The sequence below is a fragment of the Propithecus coquereli genome, unplaced genomic scaffold (genome assembly GCF_000956105.1).
Source record: "Propithecus coquereli isolate 6110/MARCELLA unplaced genomic scaffold, Pcoq_1.0 Scaffold178, whole genome shotgun sequence".
In the NCBI taxonomy this organism is placed as follows: domain Eukaryota; kingdom Metazoa; phylum Chordata; class Mammalia; order Primates; family Indriidae; genus Propithecus; species Propithecus coquereli.
The window spans coordinates 4,193,572-4,221,547 of NW_012142523.1; the positions used below are offsets into that span (position 1 = coordinate 4,193,572).

The 27,976-nt window shown below is 33.2% G+C and overlaps 1 protein-coding gene across 1 annotated transcript in view; it reads left to right on the forward strand.

Moving 5' to 3' along the window:
* Positions 1-27,976, forward strand: part of ZMYM4 (zinc finger, MYM-type 4) — a 149,739-nt gene that overhangs the window by 70,874 nt on the left and 50,889 nt on the right. Inside the window, exons 3-5 of the mRNA XM_012642282.1 lie at positions 18,133-18,654; positions 20,355-20,416; positions 20,772-20,942. Of these exons, the coding sequence (XP_012497736.1) occupies positions 18,133-18,654; positions 20,355-20,416; positions 20,772-20,942 (755 nt within the window). The remainder of the gene's footprint in view (positions 1-18,132; positions 18,655-20,354; positions 20,417-20,771; positions 20,943-27,976) is intronic.

A 27,976-nucleotide genomic window follows, 5' to 3' on the forward strand; every position in this document is an offset into this window, starting at 1 on the left:
CGGGGTCTCGCTCTTGCTCAGGCTGGTTTCGAACTCCTGAGCTCAAACAATCCGCCCACCTCGGCCTCCCAGAGAGCTAGGATTACAGGCGTGAGCCTCTGCGCCTGGCCTATTTATATTTATATTTATTTGATTTAGATGTAGGGTAAGATTGGGGTCCACATTTTTCCCCAGATGGATAATTTATTATGCTACCATATATATATAGTTCGTATTTTCATTCTAATAGTTAATGTTTTAATCACTGAACTGAATTAGCACCACTGAGATATATTTAAGTTCTATGTATGTTGGAATCTATTTTTGAAATTTCTGTTACATTCTGTTAATATATTTATTTCTATATTGGTGCCATATTGATTTTATTATTTGTGTATTTATTTTAAGAAGTTTTTTATTACTATATACTTACTGGCTTTGTAGTATAGACATTTATCTGTGGGTGAAGCCCCTGTCTCAGTTTTATTTTTCATAATTTTTAAGCTTTTCATTAAGCCACTAAATTTTAACATGATTTTATGCAGTTTCCAAAAATACTTTTTTGGAACTCTAATTGAAAATACGTACATTTGTATATTACTTTTGGGAAGAATCAATGTTTTTGTTATTTATATTATTCTTAAATGCGTTAAGAACGATTAGGCCACATCTTTTCATACATATCTTGCTTTATACCGTTCATTAAAATGTTATACTTATTTTTAAATAATATTTATTGTGTTTTTTCTTGTATCATTTGTTCTTAAGTATTTTATTTTTCACCTTTGAAAATGGAGGGTGTTTTTCATTTCTAGGGTTTTTTTGTAAGAGTAGTCTAGGTATATCACTGAATCCCCTTAAAAGCCTAGTAAGCTTTTAAAATAAATTTGAGTCTGTAGTTATCCAGACATAAAACCATATCGTTTAAAAGGATTTTATTCCTTTTTCTCAGTGATTGCTCACATTATATAATTTTAATTTTTTTTTTTTGCTAAAATTTGTAGGACTTTCTTAAATACTAATCAAGGTAGTAGTCACCTTTTTGGCTAATTCTTGATTTTAGTTAAAGTAGTTTTTATATTTTGTCACTTGGGGCTAATTGTAGTTGGTTTCTGTGAAATAGGCTTAGGCTTTATTACATTTAAAAATATATATATTTCAGAATGGCTGAAGAATATTAGTATTTATATATTGCTGAATTCGATTTGCTAATATTTTCTTAAGGATTTTCCAGACAATGTTTGTGTGAGATTGGGGTTCAGCTTCATTAAATTTTTCATAGAATTCACCAGTGAAACTATCTAGACCTGGAAATTTTTTGGTGTGAAGATTTTATGTTATGAATTTAATAGATGTTTTTCACATTTGTGGCTGTTTTGGTAAGTTGTATTTTTCAAGGAATTTGTCCATTCGTTTAAGTGGTCTCTGTCTTTTGAATTGTAGCTATTTTAGTGAGGGATGGATAGTGGCATCTCTTGGTTTTAATTTACATTTCGCTGATAACTAATGATGTTGAGCATCTTTTCAGTGTGCTTATTGGACTTTCCTAAATGTTCTGTGTAGTGTGTGTTCAGATCTCTGCCCATTTTTTAATTTGGTTGTTTGTCTTATATTATCAAGTTGTAAGGGTTCTTTATAGTTTGGATACAAGTCTGTGTCATATAGATCAATAGATAGATAGAATTAGATGGGGATATCTCTGTATCTGTCTCCATCTATCTAAATCTATGTATCTCTCTCCATGTGCATCCATCTGTTCTGTGATTTGCCTTTTCATTATCGTAAAGGTGTCCTTTCAAAAGCACAAGTTTTTAATATTGATGAAACCCCATTTTATTACTGTATTTTCATGCTCTGTGCCCTTTGCTTTCTAAAAAGCTGTCTTAAGATCATGAAGATTTTTCACTTGCTTTTTTTGCTAGAATCCTTACAGTTTAGGCTTAGCTTTCATGTTTAGGTTGATGATCCATTTCAAGTTAGTTTTTGTATATAGTGTAATGCAAGAGTCAAAATAAATTTTTTTGTGTATGGATATCTAATTGTATTGGTAACATTTATTGAAAAGATTATTCTTTTTGACTGATTTACCTTAGCACTTTTGTTGACAATCAGTTGACCTATATGTTTGAGTCGATTTCTGGACTCATTCTGTTCCATGGGTCTGTATGTCTATCCTTAGGTCAAAAGCACAGTCTTGGTTAATTTAGCTTTATATTAAAGCAGATATCCTAAGTCATTATTTTCCAGAGTTGTTTTGCTGTCCTAGGTCTTTTGCATTTCCATATAAATTTTAGAAGCAGCTTGTCAATTTCTACAAAATGGCTAACTGAGGTTTTTATTGGGATCATGTTGGGTCTATAGACCAGTTTGGGAAGAATGGACATCTAAATAACAATAAGTCTTCAGTTCATGAGTATGGTCTTTCAGTTTATTTAGGTCTTTTTTAACTTTTCTTAGCAATGTTTTGTTGTTTTCAAAGTACATATTTCAGAGTTCATATGTTCAAAGTACATATGTGCATCTTATATGTATTTTGTTATCCTTAGGTATTTCAAGTTTCTTAAGCAATTGCAAATGGCATTCTAAAAATTATTTTGTTGAGTTGTAATTTATAGATAATAATTTTAAAATAATTTTAACTTCAACTTTTCACTTTGAAATAATTTCAGACTAAAAAAATTAGTATAAGTCATCTAACTTTGTTCTTTTAAAAATGGTTTTGGCTGTTCAGGTCCTTTGCATTTATGTACATGTACATTTTATAGTCAATATGTACATTGCTACAAATAAGCTACAGGGACTTTGATTGGGATTACATTATATCTGTAGATTAGTTGGAGTAAATTAACACTTTAAGTGTATAGACTTTCTATCCATAAGCATGTTTATTTCTCTGTTTAGGTCTCCTTTAAATTTCTAATTAATATTTTTTAGTTCACAGAGTATAGTCTTACATATATTTTGCTAGATTCAGTATTCATATATCTGTATCTCTATGTATAATCTTTTATATATGGTCTGAATCTCTTGCATATGATTAAATTGAGGAATAATTTTCCTCTGTAAAGATAGTGAATTAGTAAATTCCAAGTCAGTGAATAATAATCCATCTTTTCTTTACTGATTTGAAATGTGGTATTTCTATTTTTATTTTATTATGAAGGATTTAAAAAAAAAAAGAACCTTTCAGTTTCCACTTGATTTTTACTAGTGTAAAATACAATTTTTGCATGTTGACCTTGTATCCTGCGACCTTCCCAAGCTAACTTCTTAGTCCTAGTAACGTTTTTGTTGGGTCCTTAAAATCTTCTGATAATTACATAATCAGTGAATAAAACCAATTTTACTTATTTTTTTCCCCCAAATGCTACCTTTTATTTTTTTTCCTTTTTTTGTTACACTGGCTAAGATCTTTAGTACTATACTAAATAGAAGTGGTGAGAACAGACATTCTTACTTTGTGTTTTTACATCTTAGGGGGAAAAACATTCAGTCTTAAATTATTAAGTGTGCTATTAGACATACATTTTTTGTAGATGCCCCCTCTCAGGTTGAAGACCTTCTGTTTTCTTTTTAGTTTGTTGAAAGATATTTTCATGAGTCTAATTTTAAATTTTGTCAATTGCTTTGTCTCTGTATACTGAGATGACTATGTTATTTTTTCCTTTAATGCGATGAATTGATTTTTGAATATTAAATCCATTTTGCATTTATGGAATAAATCCTACTTTGTGATGATATATTATTTTTTATATTTCTAAATTCAATTTGCCAGTATTTTAAGTATTTATGCTAGTATTTTAAGCACCTATGTTCAAGAAGGATATTGGTCTGTATTTTTCATGGAATGTCTTTTCCTGGTTTTGGTCCCAGGGCAATACTGCCCTTATAAAATTAGTTGGGAAGTATTCCTTTCTCATATTTGCTGAAAGAGTTTATGTAAGATGGATATTATTTATTCAAGTATTTTATTTATTTAATTCACTAGTATTAGGTCATTAAATATGAAATGTTCAATTTCAAATCAAAAGTATAGTTATTATATCTCAAACAAGAAGCAGTACAATTAATCAAAGTATGTGCCTGAAGTATCAACACAGTTTTGCCATCTTAATGGTAACTTGTTTATGCCAGCAGTGAAGAAGCCTGGAGAGTGAGTGGTGATGAAATCACGAAAGGTGTTTCCCACAGCTTGTTGAGAATTGAATATTTTTCCTTGCAAGAAGTGGTCTAAAGCCTGGAAGGAAGTGGTAGTCAGTTGGTGCAAGGTCTGGTGAATATGGTGGATGACAGAGAGTTCCCAAGCCCAGCTGCTGTAGTTTGAGCAGCATTGTCTGTGTGACATGTGCTCGAGCATTGTGTTGCAAAAGTATTGGCCTGTCTCTATTGACCAGTCTTGGCTGCGTAATCACAAGCATCCTGATCGTTTCATCCAGTTGGTTGCAGTAGACATCATCTGTAGTCAGTTGACCAGGTTTCACGAAGCTGTGGTGGATAATACCAGGCACCATTAGGTGTTTTTGATGAATATTAGGTTTTGGACTGTGTTTCAGCACTTTATCTTTATCCAACCATTGTGCCGGACACTTGGGATTGTCAAAAAGAATCTATTTTTCATCACAGGTAACAACATGGTGTAAAAATCACTTTTATGTTGTGACAGCAAAGAAAGGCAAGCTTCAAGACGGTTTCTCTTCTGACACTTGTTTAATTCACGTGGTACCCATCTATCCAGCTTCTTTACCTTGCCGATTTGTTTCCAGTGGTCCAGTATTGTTGGAATAGTAATGTCAAACCTTGCTGCTAATTCACACGTAGGTTGAGATGGATTCACTTCCACTACAGCTTTCAGCTCATCATTATCCACCTTGGTCTCAGGTTACCCATGTGGCTCATTTTCAAGATTAAAAGCACCAGAATGGAATTCCTTAATCCATCGATGTATTGTTCATTCATTAGCCACATCTTTCCCAGACACTTCATTGATATTTCAAGCTGTCTGTGCTGCACTGGTTCCTCAACAGAACTTATATTTGAAAATAACAGAAGTCTTTGACTTATCCATGGTTTCACAAAAATTGCTGTAAAAAAAACTTTGAAAGATAATTACAAACCAAACCGTGCGTTTCAAAGACCGAGGATGTATAATACCTTCACAATAAAGATATTATACATTATAAAACAAGAGTTGTCAAAATGAAATGTCAGAGATATCAATTGTCAAGTTTAGTACTTAAGGAAATTGGACATTTCATACTTAATAACCTAATAAATACATCTAAGCCTGGGGCTGTTGAGATTTTCTATTTTCTTCAGTGTCAGTTTTGGTGATTTTTGCCTTTCCAGGTATTTCCCCTGTCAGCATGGTCCAGTAGAACTTCCCATGATGTTGGAAATATTCTATATGTATACTGTGAAAATATACACTAGCACCTGTGGCTGTTGAGTACTTGAAATATGATGAGTGCAGAACTGAAGTTTTAATTAAATTTATTTTTTCTGAACCTTTTGGCTGAGATCAAGTTTAATTTAATTAGATTTAAATTTAAATAGTCACAGGTAACAGGTACCCACTGTATTGTACATTGCAGATCTAAACTGTCATTTATTTTTGTAAACTTGTTAATTTTTCTTATGGATTGCCATCAAGTTGTTAATAAAATTTAAACTTTGTTGCTATGAAGTTGTTTATAATATTTTTGGTATTTTTAATTTCTATGAAATCTATAGGGCTATCCCTTATTTCCTTCCTGATATTGGCAATTTGTGTCCTTCCACTGTCTCTTGCTTTCTTTCTCTCTCCTTGTATTACTTAAAATTTAAAAAAAAATTTAATTGTAGTAAAATATATGTAACATGAAATTTACTATCTTGATCATTTTTAAGTGTACAGTTCAATAGTGTAAACTGTACTCACATTTTTGTGCAACCAGTCTTCAGAACTCTTTTCATTTTGTGAAACTGAAACTCTGTACCTATTACAAACAATTCCCAGCTTTTCCCTTCTTTTAGCTTGTGGCAATCACCTTTCTATTTTCTGTCTATATGATGAATTTGATTACTCTAGGTACCTTATGTAAGTGGAGCCATACAGTATTTGACTTTCTTTGACTAATACATTTTACTGAGCATAATGTCCTCAAAATTTATCCATATTGTAGCATGTGTCAGAATTTCTTTCCTTTTGAAGGCCAAATATTAATGATACTCCATTGTATATATATACATACCACATTTTGTTTGCCCATTCATCTGTGGTTGGTCACTTGGATTGCTTCCACCTTTTAGCTGTTGTTTATAATGCTACTGTGAACATGGGAATACAAATATCTCTTTGAGACCCTGCTTTCAGTTCTTTTGGGGATCTTATGGTAATTCTATTTTCAATTTTTTGAGAAACTACTGTTGTTTTCCATAGACACTACACCATTTTACATTTGCACTAATAGTGCACAAGGTTTTCAATTTCCTTTCAACACTTGTTATTTTCTGTTTTTCTTTTCTTTTTGTTAATAATCGTCTTAATGGGTGTAAGGTGGTATCTCATTGTGGTTTTGAAATTTGCATTTCCCTAATAATTAGTGATGTTGAACGCCTTTTCATGTGCTTGTTGGCCAATTGTATTTTTTCCTCTCTTTTTAATGGTTTGTCTAAAGGTCTATCAATTCTGTTCTGTTCAAAGGTCTTGCTTTTGGTTTTATTAATATTTCTCCACTGTCCATTTTCTTTTCCATAGAGTTTTCTCTGTATCATTTGTTCCTTTATACTTTGGGTTTAATCTTTTTCTAGCTACTTAAGGTGGAAGTTTATGTCATTAATTTTAGATTTTTCTTCCTTAATAGAAGCATATAAATCTATTAGTTTCCCTTTAAGCACTGTTTTACTGTACCTCTCAAATTTTGATAAGTTGTGTTTTCATTTATATTCAATTCATAATATTTTCTAATTTTCCTTGTGATTTCCCCTTTGACCCACTGGGTTTTTTTTCTTAAGTATTTTATTTTTAATATTTGGGGATTTTCCAAATACACTTTTGTTATTGAGTACTGATACAGTTTTGTTGAGGTGAGAATGTATATTCTGTACGATTTCCATTATTTGATAATTCTACCATACAGTATTTCTGTCATTTATTATAGGAATTGTTTTGGTAACTTCCATTTCCATGTGTTCTTGAAAAGAATATGTGTTCTGGCATTTTGGGGTGTAGTATTTTATAAGTGTCATTTAGGTCAAGTTAGCTGACAGCGTCTTTTTAGGTTTTTTATATTCTTACTGATTTTCTGATTACTTGTTCTATCAGTTACTGACAGAAAAGCGTTGAACTGTTTAACTATTGTTGTGGAGTTTTCCATTTCTGCTTTTAATTGTCAGTTTCCAGTGTTCTTTGTTCCATTGTGGACATCCAAGTTTCCATCAGGTATCTTATTTCTTCTATCTGAAGAACTTTCTTTAACATTTCTTGTCATGCAGCTGTGCTGGTGACATATTCTTTCAGCTTTTACCTAAAAATATTTTTATTTTACCCTCCTTTTTGAAGATTATTTTTACTTTATAAGGAAATCTAGGCTGACAGGGCTTTTTTATTTCAGAATTTTTAAATTCAACAGCTTTGGAAAAAAATTTATTCAAATACTTACCCCTTCCAACTCCAGTTGAACATATGTTAGCCTGCTTAATAGTGTACCACACGTCTGATGCTCTGTTGTCTTCCAACCTTTTTTTCTTTCTCTGCTTCTTTCTGTATAGGTTTTATTGCCTTGTCTTCCTCTTTCATTGTTATTTTCTCCTATATTGTCTAATCTGCTGTTAACCCATCAAGTGAATTTTTATTCTGTATATTTTTTAGTTCTGGATGTTCCTTTTTTAAAAATACATTTTCTACTTTTCTCTTCACCAATTTCATGTTTTCCCTTGCTATTGTTTGTTTCTTTAAGGTGTATTCAGTTTTCTTCTGACATATAGTTAGTTTGCTTTGGATTAGTTTGATCTTTTTGAGACTTGTTTTTTAACCTTGTGAGGGCAGCTCTAGAGTTGACTTCACCGTAGAGTTAGTGTAGCCCTGTTCTTAATGTCTGACATTTCAGAGATCTTTATTGATTGTCTCAGGTGTTTGACAGAGTCTCTTTTTCTTCCTTTTTTTTTTAATAGACTTTATTTTTTAGAGCAGTTTTAAGGTTTACTGCAAAATGAAGTGCAAGTACAGAGAGTTTCCTTCTCACTCCCTCCACCCAACCTCCTTCACTGTGGACATCCTGAATCACAGTAGTACATTTATTAAAATCAGTGAACTTACATAGACACGTCATTATCATTCAAAGTCCATAGTGTACATTAGGGTTCACTCTTGGTGTTGGTCATTCCAAGAGTTTTGACAAATGTGTACTGATGTGTATTCATCGTCGTGGTATCATAGAGAATAGTTTTACTGCTGCAGAAATCTTCTGTGCTTCACCTTTTCATCCTTGTTTTCCCCCAACCCCTGGAAACCACTGATATATTTACCGTGTCCACCAGTTCGCCTTTTCCAGAAAGTCATATAGTTGAAATCACCAGTATGTAGCCTTTTGAGATTGGTTTCTTTTGCTTAGTGTAATAGTATGTTGTAAGATTCCTCCATATGTTTTCATGAGTTGATAGCTCTTTTTTTTTTAAGCACTGAATAATATTCCATTGTGAGGTTGTACCACAGTTTATTTAGTGGCAGAGTTATTTAGGTTAACCCAGAGTTCAAAAGCCTCCTTATCCTTGTGCAAACACCAGTGATTTTTCACTTTATAGCTCCCTGTTAGTTGTTCCATGCCCAGTCTTACAGTTTCACCCTATGCATGTGCACACTACTATTCCCCTAAAGAATTTCTAGTGCTCTTTCTCTGTGTATTTGTCTCTTTGGTAATTTGACCAGCAAGTATCAGCCACTGCAGCTTTTTCCAGCTTCTGTCTCCCTGTCTCCTTAGCTTAGTGAGAATTGTGTGCTCTGTTTTGAGTTTTCCCTCTCTGTACTGGTGTTTGCTAAATGTTCCCTGGCTGAAAGCCAAGGTGAACCTACTTGTACCTAGGGCTCACTTCATTTGTTTCCTTTTTCTCAGAGATCAGTCTTGTGTTGCTTGTTGTCCATGCTCTGAAAAGAGATGTTTCATGTATGTGTCTGGTTCTTTAGTTATTCACAACAGGAGGATTATTCTGGGGCCAGTACTCCACCATGGGCTGGAAGTGGAGTGTTATATAATCAGTATTGTAACTAGTGCCTAATTTACAATTTCTGCATGATTTTGAACTTATGAAAGGTTTTGAATTTAATAACTCAGAAATAGTTTTATAGACAATTGCTCTAAGTAGTTTTCTAGGCCCATTTAACTCAGTATGTTTCTCTAGCATAATGCTGATTGTACTCTGTGTACTAGTACAATCTGTAGGTCAGGGGTCAGCAACTTTTTCCTGTGGCCAACAAATATGGTTTCTCACATATACTTGTTCTTTTTATAACCTTTTAAAAATGTAAAATCATTCTTAGCTTTTGGGTCATCCCAAAATAGGATCTGGGTCATGGGGCTGTAGTTTATTAATTCTACTATAGATAAAGTTGTTCAAGTAGTATTGTTTTCTGTTTTTATTTTTTTAGAAATCTCTTTTGACCATTGTTGCAGATGGTACTAGTAGAAGTGTGGTGTATCTTGTGTTTAATGAGCTTATGAGACTAACAAAATGAGGTTGTTAAAAATTTACTGATGCCAGTAAGGGGAAAAAAGTGCATGTTACTCTGTCTCTACAGTTACAAAGCCCTTAAAAAAGGATTATTTTAACATTGCTTTTTTTCTGTATTATAAAGTGTAGGGTTATAAATTAGGTTTAGGGCTTGAACAGATTCTTGTTTATCTGAATAGAAAGGGATACCAGCTAAATCTGATGTGATAAATTATGAAAGAAGATGAAAATACTTATAAAAGTAATATGCTCTCTGAAATATGTCATAAAACATATGAAAGTTTTACTCCGTAAAATGTATGATCTCTTGCAGTGATGTGCTTCAGTTTTAATAGATCCATGACAATTTTTAGGTACGTGCTGAATAATGTTTGTATCAGTTTACAGATATCTCTGATCTTGGTCATTGCTGTAGAGTACTACAAACATCAGTGATCATTCAAAAAAGTAAAGTCTGTGGTATTTACTTTAGTTGTCCTCACAGTAAAGAACAAATGGTTAACTGTTCTATAAGGTGTTTTATAGTGTACTTTAAACTTATAATTTTTTTTAGCCTTACTAGTGCATAAGTAGAAATTGGTATGATGAAACTCATTTCTGTTAGGGGTGTTTCAGGTGTCAACATTTGTTTACCACCATTTGGTAAGTTATAACATCAATAAAATTGATCTTAAGTATTCCACTGGTCTCAAACTGTTTTTTTAAACTTTGAAACACTATTAGAAATACATTTTATATTGAGACATATCGGGGTGTATATGTACAGAACATTTCTTGTAGCATTACTTATTGTCATTCTATATGATACACTTTGCTTTCTGTTCTAGTCCACTTAAAAAAAAAAATCCTTATACCTTAATGTGTTGATACCTACAGTTTGAAAGATGACTGAATTGTTGCATTCTAGTTATTATCCCATTTTCATGAAAAGTTTTCAGTTGATTACTGGCCTAGGAATTGCTAAGGTTCTTTTTCACTTTAGGATTATGCATAGGAATTACCATTCTTTCTCTTACTGTAAGTGTGCCCTGATGGGAATCAGGGTCTGTCACTAAGCTGAGGTGGCTGTTGAGGAGCATCTAGTAGTTTCAGACACAGCCACACAATTCAGCATGCTTATCAAGAGTGAGTTGTATTTGTTCCCAAACTTGTTTATTAGTAATTGTCATTGTAGTTATATAATTTCAATTGTACATTTTTTACGCTAATGGTACTTTGAAAAGTGAGTTGTTTCTGTGAATAATTTAGAAAGACTAGACAAGTCATTAAAAACATGGATGTGCAAGTTGCCTTAACTTTCTCATTCCACTTTAAAGAAACCCTAATTGTTTCTAATGGTTGTAATTTATTCAAGAAAAAACTCATATTGGCATAGCCATTAACAAAGTCTTGGCTGATCATTATAATGATTGGCAAATGTACTTTTATATGTTTCAAGTAAAAGATAAATGTTTAAGGCGTTTATGTTTCATTTTTAATGATTCCTGGCTTTATTTGACTGTTGAACTATTGGATTACATTTGTGATATTACAGTTGAAAGATTTTTATTTAGGAAATTATATTTTATTGAATAGCAATGACAAATCATCTCTTAGAAATATTTTTGTGACAAAAAATGCTAATTTAAGGATTTATTCAAAATGAACCAAGATCACCTCATTTTTATGCTTACTGTTTGTTTTTGCATTCTTTGGAGTTTGTGTTTTCATTCGATTCTTTGTTCCTTTATAAAAGAGAGAAAAGTAGCCACCTCAGGAATTGTTAGAGAACCATGATTTCTAAAGTTGAATTACTATTGATATTCCTTTATTTCTGAAAACTATGCTTTGATTAAAAACAAAATGTACAGGAGGAATTAAGTAATATATTAGAAATGAAAGTAACAACCTTTTCACAATGTACATTTATATGGTAATTGAGTTCCTTAGTTGGTGGTTATAACTTGAAATTAAATGATTCTTGGATATAGTATAGAAATATCAATATACCACTAAAGCAAGGACTAATCATAAGAAAGACAAGGAATAAAAGTTGACTGTACTTAGCATCAAGAAATTTACTTTCATTATCAAATAGAAATATTGTACTTAAATTACTTAAAATAACTTTTTCATTTTCTTTTCACAAAGTCTTAACAGTCTACCTGCATCTTAAGCATTTTACTGATCACAGCCTGTCTTGCACAAACATTTTCCTCCTGAGCTTATTAGTTACTTCCTCTTTATTGGATTATTCGTGAGAATACTCAGAGCTGTAAAATTCTCCATCTTAAAAATAATTTTTCATGAAAAAACAAAAAATACACAAAATCAAAAAACCTCTGTTTACTACAGATTTTAGTTCAGTTTCAGCTCCTCTGAAGAATTATCTATATTCCTTCAATTCCTCTGAAGAATAATTTATACTTATGGTTCCAAGTCTCTGTTGGGATCACCCTTGTACACTCATTTTTCCACTCATATAGCTTTTGTCAAGTTAGAAGTTCATTTTAGGCTGGGCGCGGTGGTTCACGCCTGTAATCCTGGCACTCTGGGAGGGCGAGGCGGGCGGATCGTTTGAGCTCAGGAGTTCGAGACCAGCCTGAGCAAGAGCAAGACCCCGTCTCTACTAAAAAGAGAAAGAAATTAATCGGACAACTAAAAATATATAGAAAAAATTAGCCGGGCATGGTGGCGCATGCCTGTAGTCCCAGCTACTCGGGAGGCTGAGGCAGGAGGATCGCTTGAGCCCAGGAGTTTGAGGTTGCTGTGAGCTAGGCTGACGCCACAGCACTCTAGCCCGGACAACACAGCAAGACTCTGTCTCAAAAAAAAAAAAAAAAAAAATTAGCCGGGCATGGTGGCGCATGCCTGTAGTCCCAGCTACTCGGGAGGCTGAGGCAGTAGGATCGCTTGAGCCCAAGAGTGTGAGGTTGCCATGAGCTAGGATGACGCCACGGCACTCACTCTAGCCCGGGCAACAGAGACTCTGTCTCAAAAAAAAAAAGAAGTTCATTTTAGCTTTGCCAGTATAAGTAATAAATTATTAGTCTTCATTTTAGCAATCATCTGAGCAGCATTCATCATGATTGGTCACTCCCTTCTTATTGAAATATTTTCTTCATTTAGCTTTTATGACATCAGTCTCATTTTCCTTTTACCTCATTGGCTGTTCCATCTTAGTCTCTTTGCCTGATTCCTTCCTTTCTATCAGATTTCTAAATGTTGAAGTATTTCAGAACCCTTCAACTCTCTTCCATCTCTATAAATTAACTCACTAGGTAATCTTATCTATTCTGATCAATTTTAAGTATCATCTTTTCATTGATGAGTCCCAAATTTATATCTCATTACTTGACAAGAGTTCTTCTTAACTACATTTGAAGATTAATAAGGATATCGAAATTAACGGTACCAAACCCAAACTACTCATCCTGTCCCTTTTAGTCGGATCGTCACGTAATTTTCTCATCTCAAGAAATGGCATTCTGTTGTGTTATCCTTGACTTCTTTCATGTCCAGCATCTCATATTCATATCAGGAAATGCCTCTACCTTCAAAATATACCCAAATCTGACTACTTCTCACATCCACCCTTATTACGTTGATCTTAGCCACCAGTTTTTTCTTGGAGTATTGGAGTAGCTTCCTAACTGGTCTTTCTGTTTCCATTCTTTGGCTCCCTGTAACATTGAACAGCTTTATAGTATATAGAAGCCTTATGTAAAGCATATGATCCTTGTAAAACATGAATCGAATCATGTTAATGCTGCTTTAGAATCTTTTAATGACTTCCTTTTATACTTAAATCCATTGTAGTTTTTTTCTGTTGCCTACAAATTCCTAATAGATATGTCCTCTGTTTATTTCTCTTTTCTCATTTTTTAGCACTCTTCTCATTCATTCAATTCCAGCCATGCTGTCCTTGTTTTTCTTCAAATAAGCCACGCATACATACAGTGTCTAACAGCCAGGAATCTTTCATGAGAAATTTGTGCTTTCAGGTCTTTTAGGCCAGGTGCAGGGGCTCATGCCAGTAATCCCAGCAACTCGGGAGGCCAAAGTGGGAGGATTGCTTGAGGACAGGAGTTCAAGACCAGCCTGGGCAACATAGTGAGACCTCATCTCTACAAAAATAAAAATAAAATAATTGGCCAGGTGTACTCATACCTGTAGTTGTAGCTACTTGGGAGGCTGAGGCGAGAGGATCACTTGAGCCCAGGAATGGAGGGTTACAGTGAGCTATGATCATACCATTACACTCCTGGGAGACCCTGTCTCTTAAAAAAAAAAAAAAAAAGTCTTTCACCTACCTGTGATGGTAGTATTCGGTTTTGTTCTGTAGATCTAGGTTTTGTTCTGTAGATCTAGGCTTTGGACCACAGGGAGGAAAAGATTTCTGTTTCAGTTAATTAATGTAACTAGTACTTAAACATTCTATTAATTTTTTTATTTTTTTTCCTACTTAAACATTTTAATTGATAAGATTGTATGCAACCTGCAGATTTATTGTGTGATAAGTACCAAAATTAGAAATTCAAATTAGATGCTTTGTTAGAAATTGATATCTCTGAGAAAGTTTTACTCTCCAGTGCGTTTCAAATAAAGATTTAGAAATTTTTAAATAGGCAATAGATGTGTGTACTTCAAAACTCAAAGATAAAAGTGAGTATACTTTGAAATGTGTACTCTGTTTCTGTATTCCAGCCACCCAATTTTTCTTCTCATGGACTATCAATGGAGGATATTTTTTATGCAGTTGTAGCATTTTATATATATATAATATATATATGTATAAAAATATAAAACTATATTATATATTACATATTTTTCCTCCTCACTTTGATATTTTTACTTAATAGATCTTGGGAACTCATATAAAGTTGCCTCATTCTTTTTAAAAACTACATAATATTCCATTATAGATATGTACTGTAATTAATTTAGCCTCACTGATGAACAGATAGGCTGTTTCCAGTCTTTTGTTGTTTTAAATTTTTTTATTGATCTCTTGTGAGATTATATCTGTAGGATGAATTTGTAAAATTTGAATTGTTGGGTCAAGAGTTTTATTTAAAATGTAATAAGTATTGCCTATTTACTCTTTAATAGTTTTACACCAGTTTATACTCTTACTAATAATATTTCACTATAAGGGTTGGCAAATGTTTTTCTGTTAAGGGCCAGATAGTAAACATTTTAGCCTTTGCAACCTACGCAGGTCTCTGTTATAACTCTTCTTTGTATATATTTTGGCCTTGGTCCATAGTTTCCCAACTTTGGCCTATGGCATTGCTGTAAGACTGTTATCAAAACCTTTGCCATCACTAGCCTGCTATGTGAATATAATATCTCATTGCATTATTAGTTTGCATTTCTCTTGTTGAACCTTAGTATTTCACTTCCTATGAAATATTTTTTTCAAATCCTTTGCTTTTATATATGTATTTGGTTGTTTATATTTTTACTGAACTCTGAGTCTTTATCTCTTAGGAAAGTTACCCTTTGTGATATAAAGTACCATAAAATCTTTTTAACCAGTTTATCCTTTATCTTTTTATTTGGTTTGTGTTTTTGTCTAAGAATTTTTGTAGTCACGTTTGATTTTTTATATTCTTATTCATAAATTGGTCTTTTATTCTGGGTTTTGTATCATTATTAGAAAGAGTTGTCCATACTTTATGACTTAAAAATAATTCTTCCATGGTTTCTTTAATATTTTTAAAAGTATTTAAATATTTTATTTTTTCGTGTTCTAAATTTAGATACATCTGTAAACTATTTTGGGGTAATTTAGGGATCCAGTTTTTCCAGGTGGCTATCCCTTTCTTCCAATACTATATCCTGAATTTAACTGTAAAGATAGTGAAAGTTGCTTGCAATATTACTTCTTAGTATTGACTTCTTATATACTATAGAACATAAACTACTGACCACATAAAATGATTATTTTTTCATTCATTAAAAGTTATGGAGCACATACTATTAATGTAAGCTCAGATACTAATGGTAAAATGTTGAAAAGGCTCTAACTCTGACCTTTAGTTGTTTACAGTCTAGTAGTCATGTGTGTGTGTGTGAACACCTTACTTCTTTATTTATATGTTTTCTTCTGAATCTTCTATTATTGTGAGAATTTTCAAATAAATGGAAAAATTGAAAGAACAGTACAGTGAACATCTGTAATATCACTTACTCTTTCCCCCTTTTCCCTCCCTGCTTATCTTTCTCTGTGTGGCTTACTATGTGAAAGTAAGTTATAGATGTCATGATGCCTGACCTGTAAGTTCTTCAGTATGCATCTCCTAAGATTTTACCATTTGTTTTACCATCTGTTGTCTAAATTGATAATTATTTTAGAAAGTACAAAGGAGTGATTTTCCAAGTGAATTTTTTCCTCTACATTTAGTAGCAATCATTATTCTGATAAAAAGGCTTTTCTCTCTTCCCTTTGACATCATTATGGACTCTAATTATTTTATTCACTGTCACACTGTTTCTAACTTTGTTTTTCTAACTTTTGAGGAGGGAGAATCATAACTATCTTTTTCATCATTTTATCCCTAAAACTTATCATGGTGCCTACCATAGAGCGGTTTCCTAGTAATTATGTGCTGAATGACTGAATGAATAAATACTTTAAGCAGTGGGTAGCTATTGAAGGATCTCAAAGTAGGATATAATATGGTATAATTTATGTTTTGGAAAGATAATTCTGGTGTCTTTAGGGAGGAGGGCAACTTGAGGAAACCTTTCATTTAGACTCTGTATCAGTTAGGACTTGATAAATCATCCTGAACAAAATTGGATCCTGGAATCCAGGGAAGGGTTGAAGAACCAACTACATGAAGGGTACATCGGGGCTTCAGGAACAAATAAAAGCTAGGATGCCAATGCCACTAATATTTTCAGTCTTTGCTTCATTCTGTTTTTATCAGTTCCAATTTGCTTACTCGTGGACCAATTAAATGTGATTTGGGCGTAGGGTTTGTAAGAATATGGTTGCTTCTTGGATACTCATGTGAATTGAGTCAGTACACTGTTGAAAGTATTACAGTAGGCCAGGAAGAGATGTGGAGTGTTAGACTTAGGTGCTGAGTGGAAGAGACGGATTTTAGAGAGATTAAGTAGTGCAGTACAGTTGAAAGGATTTGTCCATGGGAAAGGAGAATTGGAATAATGAATTCTTCTATCTTGAGCAACTGCTGGTTTAGTGAATCTTTTATTCAAGTGAGGGAGATGTATGCTTGGAATGGAAACATGATGAGTTTGATTTCAGAGGTATTAAGTTGGAATTCTCTAGGTTATAAGAGCTAGTTGAATATAGGCATCTGAAATCTTGGAAGAAAGATCTAAAGTATTTTGGGAATTCAGTAGCAAAAGTAAAGGCTATGAAAGTGAACAAAAGAGCTTAGTCTGAATGTTTAAAATAAGAAGAGAACTAGAATCCTGGAGAAAAGCTAATAATGAAGCCATGTGAATAGAGCAAGACGAGGAGTATAAAATAAAATAATATGACAATTAGAAAAGTAAGAAGAAATATAGTGTGTCAAAGAAACCAAAGGAGTTTTATCTAGGAGGGATGTGCCACCTAAGGATTTGACCATTAGGAGATTGACAATGTTAATGAGAGTAATTCCCATGGGAAATTGGGAGCTGATTGCATTAAGCTCAGAGGATTAATGATTAGGAGATGAAGTAGAAACAAACTACTGTAGACTTTTTTCCTACCAGTTTGTGAAGGAAAGGTGAATGAGGGCAGTATAGGGCTAAGGGGTTTCTTTGTTTTATTTTGAAATGGAAGAGATGTTAGCATATAGTTTTGAACAGTAAGCAGTTTTTTATTTATCCTAGGTTGGATAAAATTTATTTTTATGTTTAAATATTTACCATTGTAAATGTTAACTGCTGTGTTTATTAGTGTTAGTGTAGAAAAAATGGTACTCTGAGACCAGAGAGCTGGGTTCTGATCTCAGTTCCCCAGAATAATCACCATAATAATTATCATGACCACGTTCATATTCCCTTCTATGTGTCTGTCACTATGTTAGTAGTCCTTTTTTATACCCCTGTCACTAATCCTCACCACAAATTAATCTCCAAGGTGAGTATTTGCTGTTTTATAGATAAAGAGACTCTGGGAGTTTACTTCTCAGGATCACATAGGTTTTTCAGGATCATGCTTTGATTTCAACACGGATGTGTCTGATTCTGAAGTTGGTGCTCTTTTCTCTATATCACATTGCCTTCCTTTCTTCTACCCTAGTTTCTCAAGTTTTGGGTCCCCATTTCCTTAACTGTTAGAAATAGTCGTATCTGTTACACCATCAAAGTGTTAAATAAATAGTGTGGTAATATTATCTATATTTTGTTTGAAAAAATATATATTTGGTTAAATACCAGACAGACCTTATAATTGTGGTCATCTTTAGCAATATCGTTTGTCTAAACAGTATTTTACTTTTTAAGGTGGTGGTATCATGGATACAGAAATGTCTGAAGATATAGACCACAACTTAACTCCTACCCTTGACAGCATGTCTTATGGAATGCCGAATCAAACAGGATCTGAAAATTCATTGCTGGATGAAGATGATTATTTTTTGAACTCTGGGGATCTTGCAGGAATTCCAGTCGTTGGTAGTGACAATGAGGATGAACAGGATTTTAGTTCAAAGGACAATGTTGTTTCTTCAATTCATACTGATGATAGCTTGGAAGTAGAGAGAAGTGTCACACAGCATGAATCAGACAATGAAAATGAAGTACAAATTCCAAATAAATTAAAAAAAGACTTTCCTAAACAGTTTGATCAGGTTTCTGTCTTTAAATCGATACGGAAAGATTTTAGTCTAGTAAGAGAAAACAACAAAGAGACATTTTCTGGAAAGGAGAAAAATAGAGACCTAACTTATGAACGTGAAAAACGATTGGATAAACCCCATAAAGATTTGGATTCAAGGTTGAAAAGCAGTTTTTTTGATAAAGCAGGTAATAATTGTTGGAATAGAACCATAAAACACAATAACAAAGTGCTGATAATAATATAGCTTTTACTACTTTTGATGTTAAGTATGAACAGTTAAATTCGTTGTAATCTTGTCATTTTTCTTTTATCCTTGTTCTTTGCAGAATGACTGAATTTCTCCCAGTAACTTTTGGTAATGGTATAAATGGTTGAAAAAGTAGCTCTAAACCTCATTTCTCCCTCCCCTGATTGCAATATTTTGATGAGAAGGCAAGATACTTGAATCACCCGTTCATTTTCTTTGATTGAACATTGGAACCTGAAGTTGGATTTAACTTCTTTGTGCTGTAAGCACTAATTCAAACTGCTGTCCCACCAATTAGTCCAAATTAGGGAGGTTTTTTTCCCTAATAGAAATAGCATTTCTAGTTTATGTTTTAATAGTTTCTTGAGGCACCTCTTGAGCCTCTTTGCCCAGTGTACCCTATACTTCAGCTCCAGTGACATTCTTGAATATATCATATATTTTCTCCTATGCTTTCCTTTCCTCCTACAGTTCCATTTGCCTGCATGTCATTTTCTCTCTTTGTATATGTGCCTGTAAAAGTACTTCTTATCCAATAATGCCTAACTCATAACCTCTTTTACTCTGTTGTCATTCCTAACTGCTCTACATCAAGAATGAATTGTTTCCTTATCTATATTTCCACAACATTTTGTTCATGCCTCATTATTTATAGTACTTATACAATATTATAGTTCTCTGTGTGTTTTACCTAACCTACTAATGTAGGAGTTTCTTTAGGGCCAGATAGTATCTTATTCATCTTTGTATTCTTGGGGTCTAACCTGATGTAGTGAAAATAGTAATCTTTCAATAAATGTTCAATAGATGTGAAGGAAAGCAAGTATACTATACCAGTCTTTATATTTCTTTTGCCAATGCTAGGAGACATATGGTGGAAAGAACAAACCAGTATTGTTAAAAAGAACAACTATTTTGAGTATTTATTATGTGCAAGGCTGTGCAAGGGTATACCGAATTTTTCAGTATATATGATTCAATATATATTTTCAATACTCCCTACAAAGAATATTGAAAATTAGAGAGTTTTCTCAAGAAACATAATATCTAGTAGTAGAAGGGACATGACAAGTCAGGTAGTAGAAGTGTCAATGATCAGGTGAATAGCATAAAAGATAATTTAATTAAAGACAACAGTAGAAGAGTTTGTCATATGGCAGTACAAGATTTCTTTCAGATTAACTGAAACAGTATGGTTTAGGGATATTTAGGAGAGAGATGATTTTTAACTTAGTGAACAAGGGAAGGTTTTATAGGGAAGAGGTGAATTTTTGAACTGAGCTAAGTCTGGAAAACTATACAAAGATTAGGATAGACAGACAAGACTTGGAATAGAATAACTGGAAATGGGAGAGAACAAACACAGTAATTTTCAGAGCATAGTGAATAAAGTAACCACTTTATTTAGGTTTGAGCAAGGGAAAAATGTGGAGCAAGGCTAAAAGTTTGGTGGGGTCAGATTGTGCAGAACTTTGAGTGAAATTACCTTTCGGGTGTTTTGGGGACCCAGTTCACTCTAATGAGCATCTTTGTTGGAAAAGAGAGGTTGATTATCAAATGATAGCTTTTGAGGTCACTCTTTCTAAGATTTGTTATTCATATACATGTGTTTGTTTGTTTTTTTTTTCCTTTCAATAGCTAATCAAGTTGAAGAAACATTACATACCCATTTACCACAAACCCCAGAAACAAACTTTAGGGTAAGTTTTCAGTGTGTATGTAGATTGCTGTATCTGTGGCAAGTGTCAAAGTTTTTCTTTATGTCACTTTCTGAACTATGATTATATGTGTTAGGTAGAGCACTGATTTTTTTTTTTTAATTTACATTATTATTTAGGTAAGGACATCTTTGGAGACATTCTAAAAAGCCTCAGCTCTTAGGTACTTTATTTTGTTTTTGGTATTTAGACCTATAGAACATTTACTTTTAGCATAGGGACTCTAATGAATGTCCATAGAGTTCTTCATTTCCAATGAGCTTTCTTTGGGTGTTAAGCCTGAAGAGGAATAATTTTAAAATCTGAATATTTATTAATCCTTTATATTGTGTTTTAGGATTCCAGCTACCCATTTGCCAATAAAGATTCCATTGGTTCGGAACTGGGGAATTCCTTTGCATCAAATATTAGAATTAAAGAAGAACCTTTGGATGATGAGTATGACAAAGCAATGGCACCACAGCAGGGACTACTAGACAAAATTAAAGATGAACCTGACAATGCTCAAGTAAACATTTCACCTTTTTTTTCCCCCCCTTCTTTTTGTTCCATACATTGAATTATTCATTTGAGAGAGGAAGTACTTAAAAAGTGAAGTAGTTTGTTGACAAGGTGAAAGGACACTGTTGAAGAAGGTTGAGGTGATTTGAATTACCTTATAAGGCATGAACAAGAGTTGTATGAAACTTTTTCTGAGTAGTAATAAAGACTTTTAATCATCTTAGTTTCTTAATACCACTGTGATTTTTGCAATGCATTTTAGTGCATGATTAGGAATAGGGTGAGTCTTCAAGGATTTTAGATACATGTAGTGAATATGGCTGAAGATTTATGGTAGCTTGTGAGTCTGGTGTGATTGAGTTCATATACAATAATAAACCTTTTGCAGTTACTGCTAATGAAATACAGGGTATTTATGGATTTAAATATTTTTCAGAAAGAGATAATGGACAGATTATCTTTGGAAGGGTTAATTGATTGAAGAACCAGTTCATTGGATTAGTGGGTAGAAGGTAAAGGAGGCTTTGATGAGTGATACATGATTCCAAGTTTGAGATCTGTGAGTAATAAAGGTAAGGGTAGTGCTCTGCTGTTTCAAGGTTGCTCTGGAGGTAAAAGTCATAGAGATCCTATTAATGTTCTGAAATCAGCTGAGTTATCCATGCAGTTAATGACATTGCAGTGGTTGGAATAGAACAAAGAAGTTATATTAGATGTCATAATCATTTCGAAACGTAGAGAGGTCCAAGAAGACACAATAGCAACAATTACTTGAGGGTGTTCTATGTTTTGTACAGATGGCATGAATTCAAAGAATGAGAAATAAAAATAGTATGAATTAGATATTTCTCTGAGATGACATTTGATCTGGAAAAAGCTTACATTTTCCTATCTTTCTATTATATTAGGGGGTTTGAGAATGTGAGACTTCTGTGGAAGAGCATTTTTCCTTCTGGTTTCTTTGAACAGGATTTCTCAACCTCAACACCATTGCCATTTTGGACCATATAGTTCTTTGTTGTGAGGAGCTATTCGTGCATTGCAGGATGTTTAACAGCATTCTTGGCCTTTATCTAGATGCCAGTAGCAACCTGCTCCCCTGCTAATTGTAAAAGAAATCATCTGCTATTGAGAACCACTGTTTTAGAGTAAGGAGATGGAAGAATAGGTGATTATAGAGGTAGGTGATTGATACAAGTCAAATTGATGCTCAGTTAAGCAAGAAGTCTATGATGGCCAGTGGAAGGTAGATGTATTAGGGGTAGTGATAAAGCTGTAGGAGTTGGATGGATATGAGTGTAGCTGCTACAAAGAAGACAACTGTAGAAGGAATATGAAAATACTTGAGTAGGAGGTAAATTGAAAGCATTTTTATAGAAGCAGGTAAAATGGAGATCTTGGATATCTGAATTAAGGATAAATAGATGTCCTGACACTCAGGGAAACTTCATATGGCAGTATATGCCTCAGGCAGACTACAACCATCTCTGTATACAGGGCAGATCTTGTGTCTCTTTTCCTACCCCAATGTGGACATGGGAAATCCATAAGAAATCATAATGTTGGCAGGGTACCAAAGGCATCTCTTTCTTTTATACGTGACCCAGTGACACTTCCTTGTGACAAAAAGGCAGTTATAGCAAAGACCAAATACGGTGGGGGTATAGGGCATTGGGAAGGTTATTAGCATTACTATTTTCAAACCAATCAGAGGTTCCAGTAGCTGGAGAATATAAATAGGATGGAATAGATAGAAACACCTACATTTTTATATACTTATTCAAAATTATAAAATGTTAAATATGACATTTCATCATGATTATGGGGAGGGACTTCCCCAAAGGCTCACCACCTGATTGTGCTCAAGAACCAGGCAGTAATGTCAGTAAGCCCTGGGCATAAGATCCAAAAGTGTTCTTTACCCTGATCCCATAATAAGGTAGTTCTAGCATGTGAATGGATAAAGCTAGGTTTTCCCTGATTATTCCTCTCTCTTGTCAGCCATACTAATCCTGTAGGATCACACCTTTGATAATTCTTCTATAAATCCCCCCCAGGAGCTTATATTATAAACTATAGATACCTGGTTCTTTCTTTCTTTTCTTTTTCTTGTATTTGCGCCTCTCCCTTTCCTTCTCCCTCCTCTTCCCTCTCCTGTTCCCTCCTCCTTCCCCTATCCCTCTTCTTGATTGTCTTGTTCTTTTAGGCATTTCTTCTCCATGGCCATTGGAAATCTATATTCCTTACTTTTCAATACTGCATGATGCTTTATTTACTCTTATTCATTTCCCGTGGACTCGGAAAAGGGAATTCCAGTGTGTTATCTTACTAGTTTCAAAAACAGTACTATTAACGCTCATAGAATACTGATAGATTTTATAGTCGTGGTCAGCCTTTGCTTTTGACCATCAGTTACTATGAACTTTTCTCACGGTTCACTAAAATCATAGCTTTAGCTCATGGCACCTTTTCAAAACCTCTGTTGGCTTTTCTGTGTATTTAAACTTAGTAGTTTTGCTTTCAGCTCACTTCCTAATTCTTTTTCTTACACAATTCATTTTGGCCTTAATTTCTTTATTTTCCTATATAAATGACTAAGGTGCTGAAATGTATGTACATGTATTTAACTTCTTATACCCATTTGCTCTGGGTTATTTCTTCATTTACAATTTTCTGGATTTGTGAGTCATCATCCTCCTGCCTCTGTTTCTGGTGTAACACCATTTGGCTTCCCAATTTCATTTCTTCATTCTGATCCCCTTGCGTGTTATTGTATTATTATTTTCTATAGTATTTTTACAGTTACAGATACTTCTACCGGTACTGCATTGCTTCATCCTCCTAACAACCCTATAAGATGGCCAGAGTAGAGGATATTAACCACATTAGTAGATGAGGGACTGAGATTCGTAGAGATTGTTAGTCACTCAGGGCCACATGGCCAGGAAGGAGTCATCTGGGGTCATAATTAAAGTCTTATTTTTATTAGTCTACCAATCTTTCTGTAAATAAAAGTTACTTAGTTTTTTAAATGCTGAGAGAAGGTTTTAAAATAGAAACTTAAAGAAATCCAGAGACCTCATTTTCCCTTTTCTCCTTTTCTGTAGGTTTTAAAACTAGACATTCAGTAAATATAATATTAAAATCATGATTTTTTTCTTCTTGCTCATGATGATAGAGGGAGAGCTAATCTGTAATCTCTCATTGAAATAAATAGATTAAGATGGGAAAGCAAATGAACTAATTGTCGTAATAGTGATTCATACAATCTTGGAAAGTAGAATGCAGTAATTCAAATGTTGGGGCTTTGTTTAATTAAGTTAATTTGGCTATAGAAACTGGGTTCTTCATTTCTAAAATACTTCCCAGGATATTAATGTGGATCTTCGTTTGTGGTAAACAAAAGGAAGGTAAAAGTATTGGTAAAGGATTTTGTTGTTTTGTTTTTGACACTTGTGTTTTTCTGTTTCTGAAAGCTTTTGGGTCATCAGTCAGATATTTCTCAAAAAACATTTTTTAATTATTATTTGCTAGTCACTGATTTGTTTATCAAATATTTGTAAAATCAGATATCATGGGGGAATACAAATGTAAACTGAAGATGATTCTGCCTTAAACTTGAAGGTATTATGAAATATACAAACAGTACTTATTATATATTTTTTTTTACTGTATTACATAAGTAATATGTACAAGAGGCTTTAAGGAATGCATCAGAAGTTTGGAATAGCTGTCACAGAGGATAAAGAGAGCTGACTAGGGCCAGACGCGGTGGCTCACGCCTGTAATCCTAGCACTCTGGGAGACCGAGGTGGGCGGATTGTTTGAGCTCAGAAGTTCGAGATCAGCCTGAGCAAGAGTGAGACCCTGTCTCTACTAAAAAAAAAAATAGAAAGAAATTATCTGGACAACTAAAAATATACAGAAAAAAATTAGCTGGACATGGTGGCGCATGCCGGTAGTCCCAGCTACTTGGGAGGCTGAGGCAGTAGGATTGCTTGAGCCCAGGAGTTTGAGGTTGCTGTGAGCTAGGCTGACGCCACGGCACTCTAGCCCGGGCAACAGAGTGAGACTCTGTCTCAAAAAAAAAAAAAAAAAAAAAGAGAGCTGACTAGAGACCATTAATGTATGCCAATGAATATTGATTATTTCTAGAGTTTTCTGAAATTAAGATAAATTTTTTATTTACTGGAAATTTGCTTTATAGTTACTATATAACAAAGGAATATCAGGATTATTCAAAATTAGAAAGTCTTTTAATGCATATATTTCATCAGCAGATCAAGTAAGAATGTCTATATAGTCACTTTATTAGATGGCAAAAGACATCTCATGTAATTCATTATGCATTTCTTATAATAGATACTCTCTTGATCATGGTAAGGAAATACTACTTCAGATCAATAACAGTCATTGAATTTGAAAGTAAAATGATGGAAACCTTCTGTTAATAATTACTAAAAGAATACAGATTACTGATGTCAGCATTATTATTTAACTTTGGATTTTCAACCCAATACATGTTAAAGAAATTAGAAGAAAAAATAATGGAAAAGGGGAGATAAATTATCATCATTTGCTGGTAAGGATCTTTACTGGAGAATTAATAGAAGACATGAAAGTTTAGTGGAGTACCTAGTTGAATTACAATTATATTAAGGATAGCAATATTTCTATAAATCAATTTCCCAGTTAGATGATATAACGAAAAAGATATACTGTTCCCAGCAGTAAGCAAAAAGTACTTATGTCAGATAAAAGACAACTTGAATGAATGGAGAGGCCATTTTTTAAAATGTAAGAAGTATTATGAATATGTCAGTTATTTTTCAATTAAGATATAGTTTTGATACAATTCTGATGAAAATATTAATGGTTAGGTTCTGGAGTTTTGAAGGAGAATAGTAAACATGCACATATACAGATTTATTACACATAGATTTTAAAAAAATAGTTGAAGAGGTTGATAGTGACAAACCCTGTAAAACCGTTAAACATCCCACAGTTAATTTCATTAGGATACTGCAATATCATAAGATTAATCAGGCTGATAATGATATAGAAGAGATAGCCTAAAAATAGACATTTTCAGGAATTTGATACATCAATGGCAAATGAAAGGAATTCACTATCTATTTAGAGAAAGAAAAAGAAAAATGTTAATTATATGTCAAAATAAATAAATTATAAATGGACTAAAGCAGGGGTTGGCAAATTATCAGTGGTGGGCTAAATCCAACCCACCCATTTTTTGTTTTGTTTTTGTTTTTCCACCTACTGCTTTTATAAATAAAATTTTATTAGAACATTGCCATATTCATTCATTTACATATTGTCTATGGGTTTTTTTGCTCTACCAAGGCAGAATTGAGTAGTTGGGACAGAGACCATACAGCCTGCAAAGTCGAAAATATTTACTATCTGGCCCTTTGCAGATAAAGTTTGCTGACCCTTGGATTAAAGGACTGTATTATAAACAATGAAACCACTTTCTTATTATTTTATAATGGAACTAAAACTTTGTAAGAGATACAAGAAATCACAAAGGTAAAGATTGTCAGATTTTTTGGCATAAAAATAGAAACTTCAGTAAATATAGTGTTTAAATCAGAGTACATACTGAGGAAATGTTAATAACATGCTACTCAGGGTTAATGTTGTTACATTATAATGAACTTTTGTAAATGAACATTAAAAAAGAACTGAAAAGTTGAAACTGGGGAAAGACTTTTAAATGGCCTTTTTTCATAAATTGCTGGAGTATATATAATTAAGGACAGTTTTTTTGGGGGGGGAATAATCTACCTTTATGTATCGAAAACCTTTACTATGTACCTTTTAACTTAGTAATTGAGAATCCTTTCCTTAGGACATAATCCTGAATATGGGAGTATGAGTATTCACAAAGATATTCATCATGGCATTACTGATTGTATGAAATGTGTTGAAATATTAAATGGACCAACTTTCAGTTGTGGTTATATAATCTCAGTGCCATGCAAGACCACTGGAGCCTGAGACAAAAGGAAAAAACTAGTAATACTGACCCTGTCTTTATTTAATGTTTTGATATTTTGTTCAGTATAGATTTTTGCATAAATTTTGAGTTTTAAAAATACTATGTGAAAATACTATCGTGATTATTGAGGTTTTTGGCAACCTCTTAATTTTGTGTCTGAGGCAGATGACTCTCTCACCTAACCCCATTCACATCTCTGTAATCTGATATGTCTCTTAAGTAATAACTTATTTGTATTTCTCAAACTGGAGTAATGTGCTGACACCCCCACCACAAAAAAGAAGATACATCTGAGATGCCCCAGAATTCCAAGAAGGAGTTTTGCAGGGTTTTGCAAGTTTCAGTGTGATAAACAATACATTAAAATGAAAGTTAAATCTGTTACATAATGATTTTACAATTCAATAGTGTAATTGTAAAAAGCAAACAACAGCACTGAAAACTTATAGTAGAACTCAGTTATATGGCGGTTATTCATGACTTAAAATGCACTTAAAAATCATTGAAATAAAAACAATTTAAAAAATAGTTTCGTAGAATTTTCAGACTACTTAGACTTCAGGGATTCTTGGACTCCAATTTTAGAAATGCTGGTATACTTAGCCATTAGAAGTTATTTTGGGGTAAGAGGTAATAATATGCAAAAGTTCAAATGATTGCAGAGAGCAAAACATAAGTTTTTAAGAATGGTATATTTAGTATAATTACAAGTATATAAAGAAATAAAACCTCTGAATAGAGGAGGGGAAAAGACTGGAAAGAAATATACCCAAAGAATAACAGTGGTTGTTTTGGGGTGATGAAACTATGATTAGAATTTTTTTCTGATTTCTACTTATCTAAATTTTCTTAGTGATTGTGTATTACTTTTATAATAAACAGTAACTTTTATCATGCTGTAAAATTTTCAAAAATAATTCATAAGTATCTGGTAGTGCCATAGTGCCATAGGCTAATTAGATAGCTACTTTCATTTTTTTCCTCTTAATCTCCCAGCATATACAAACATTATACCTGTATTG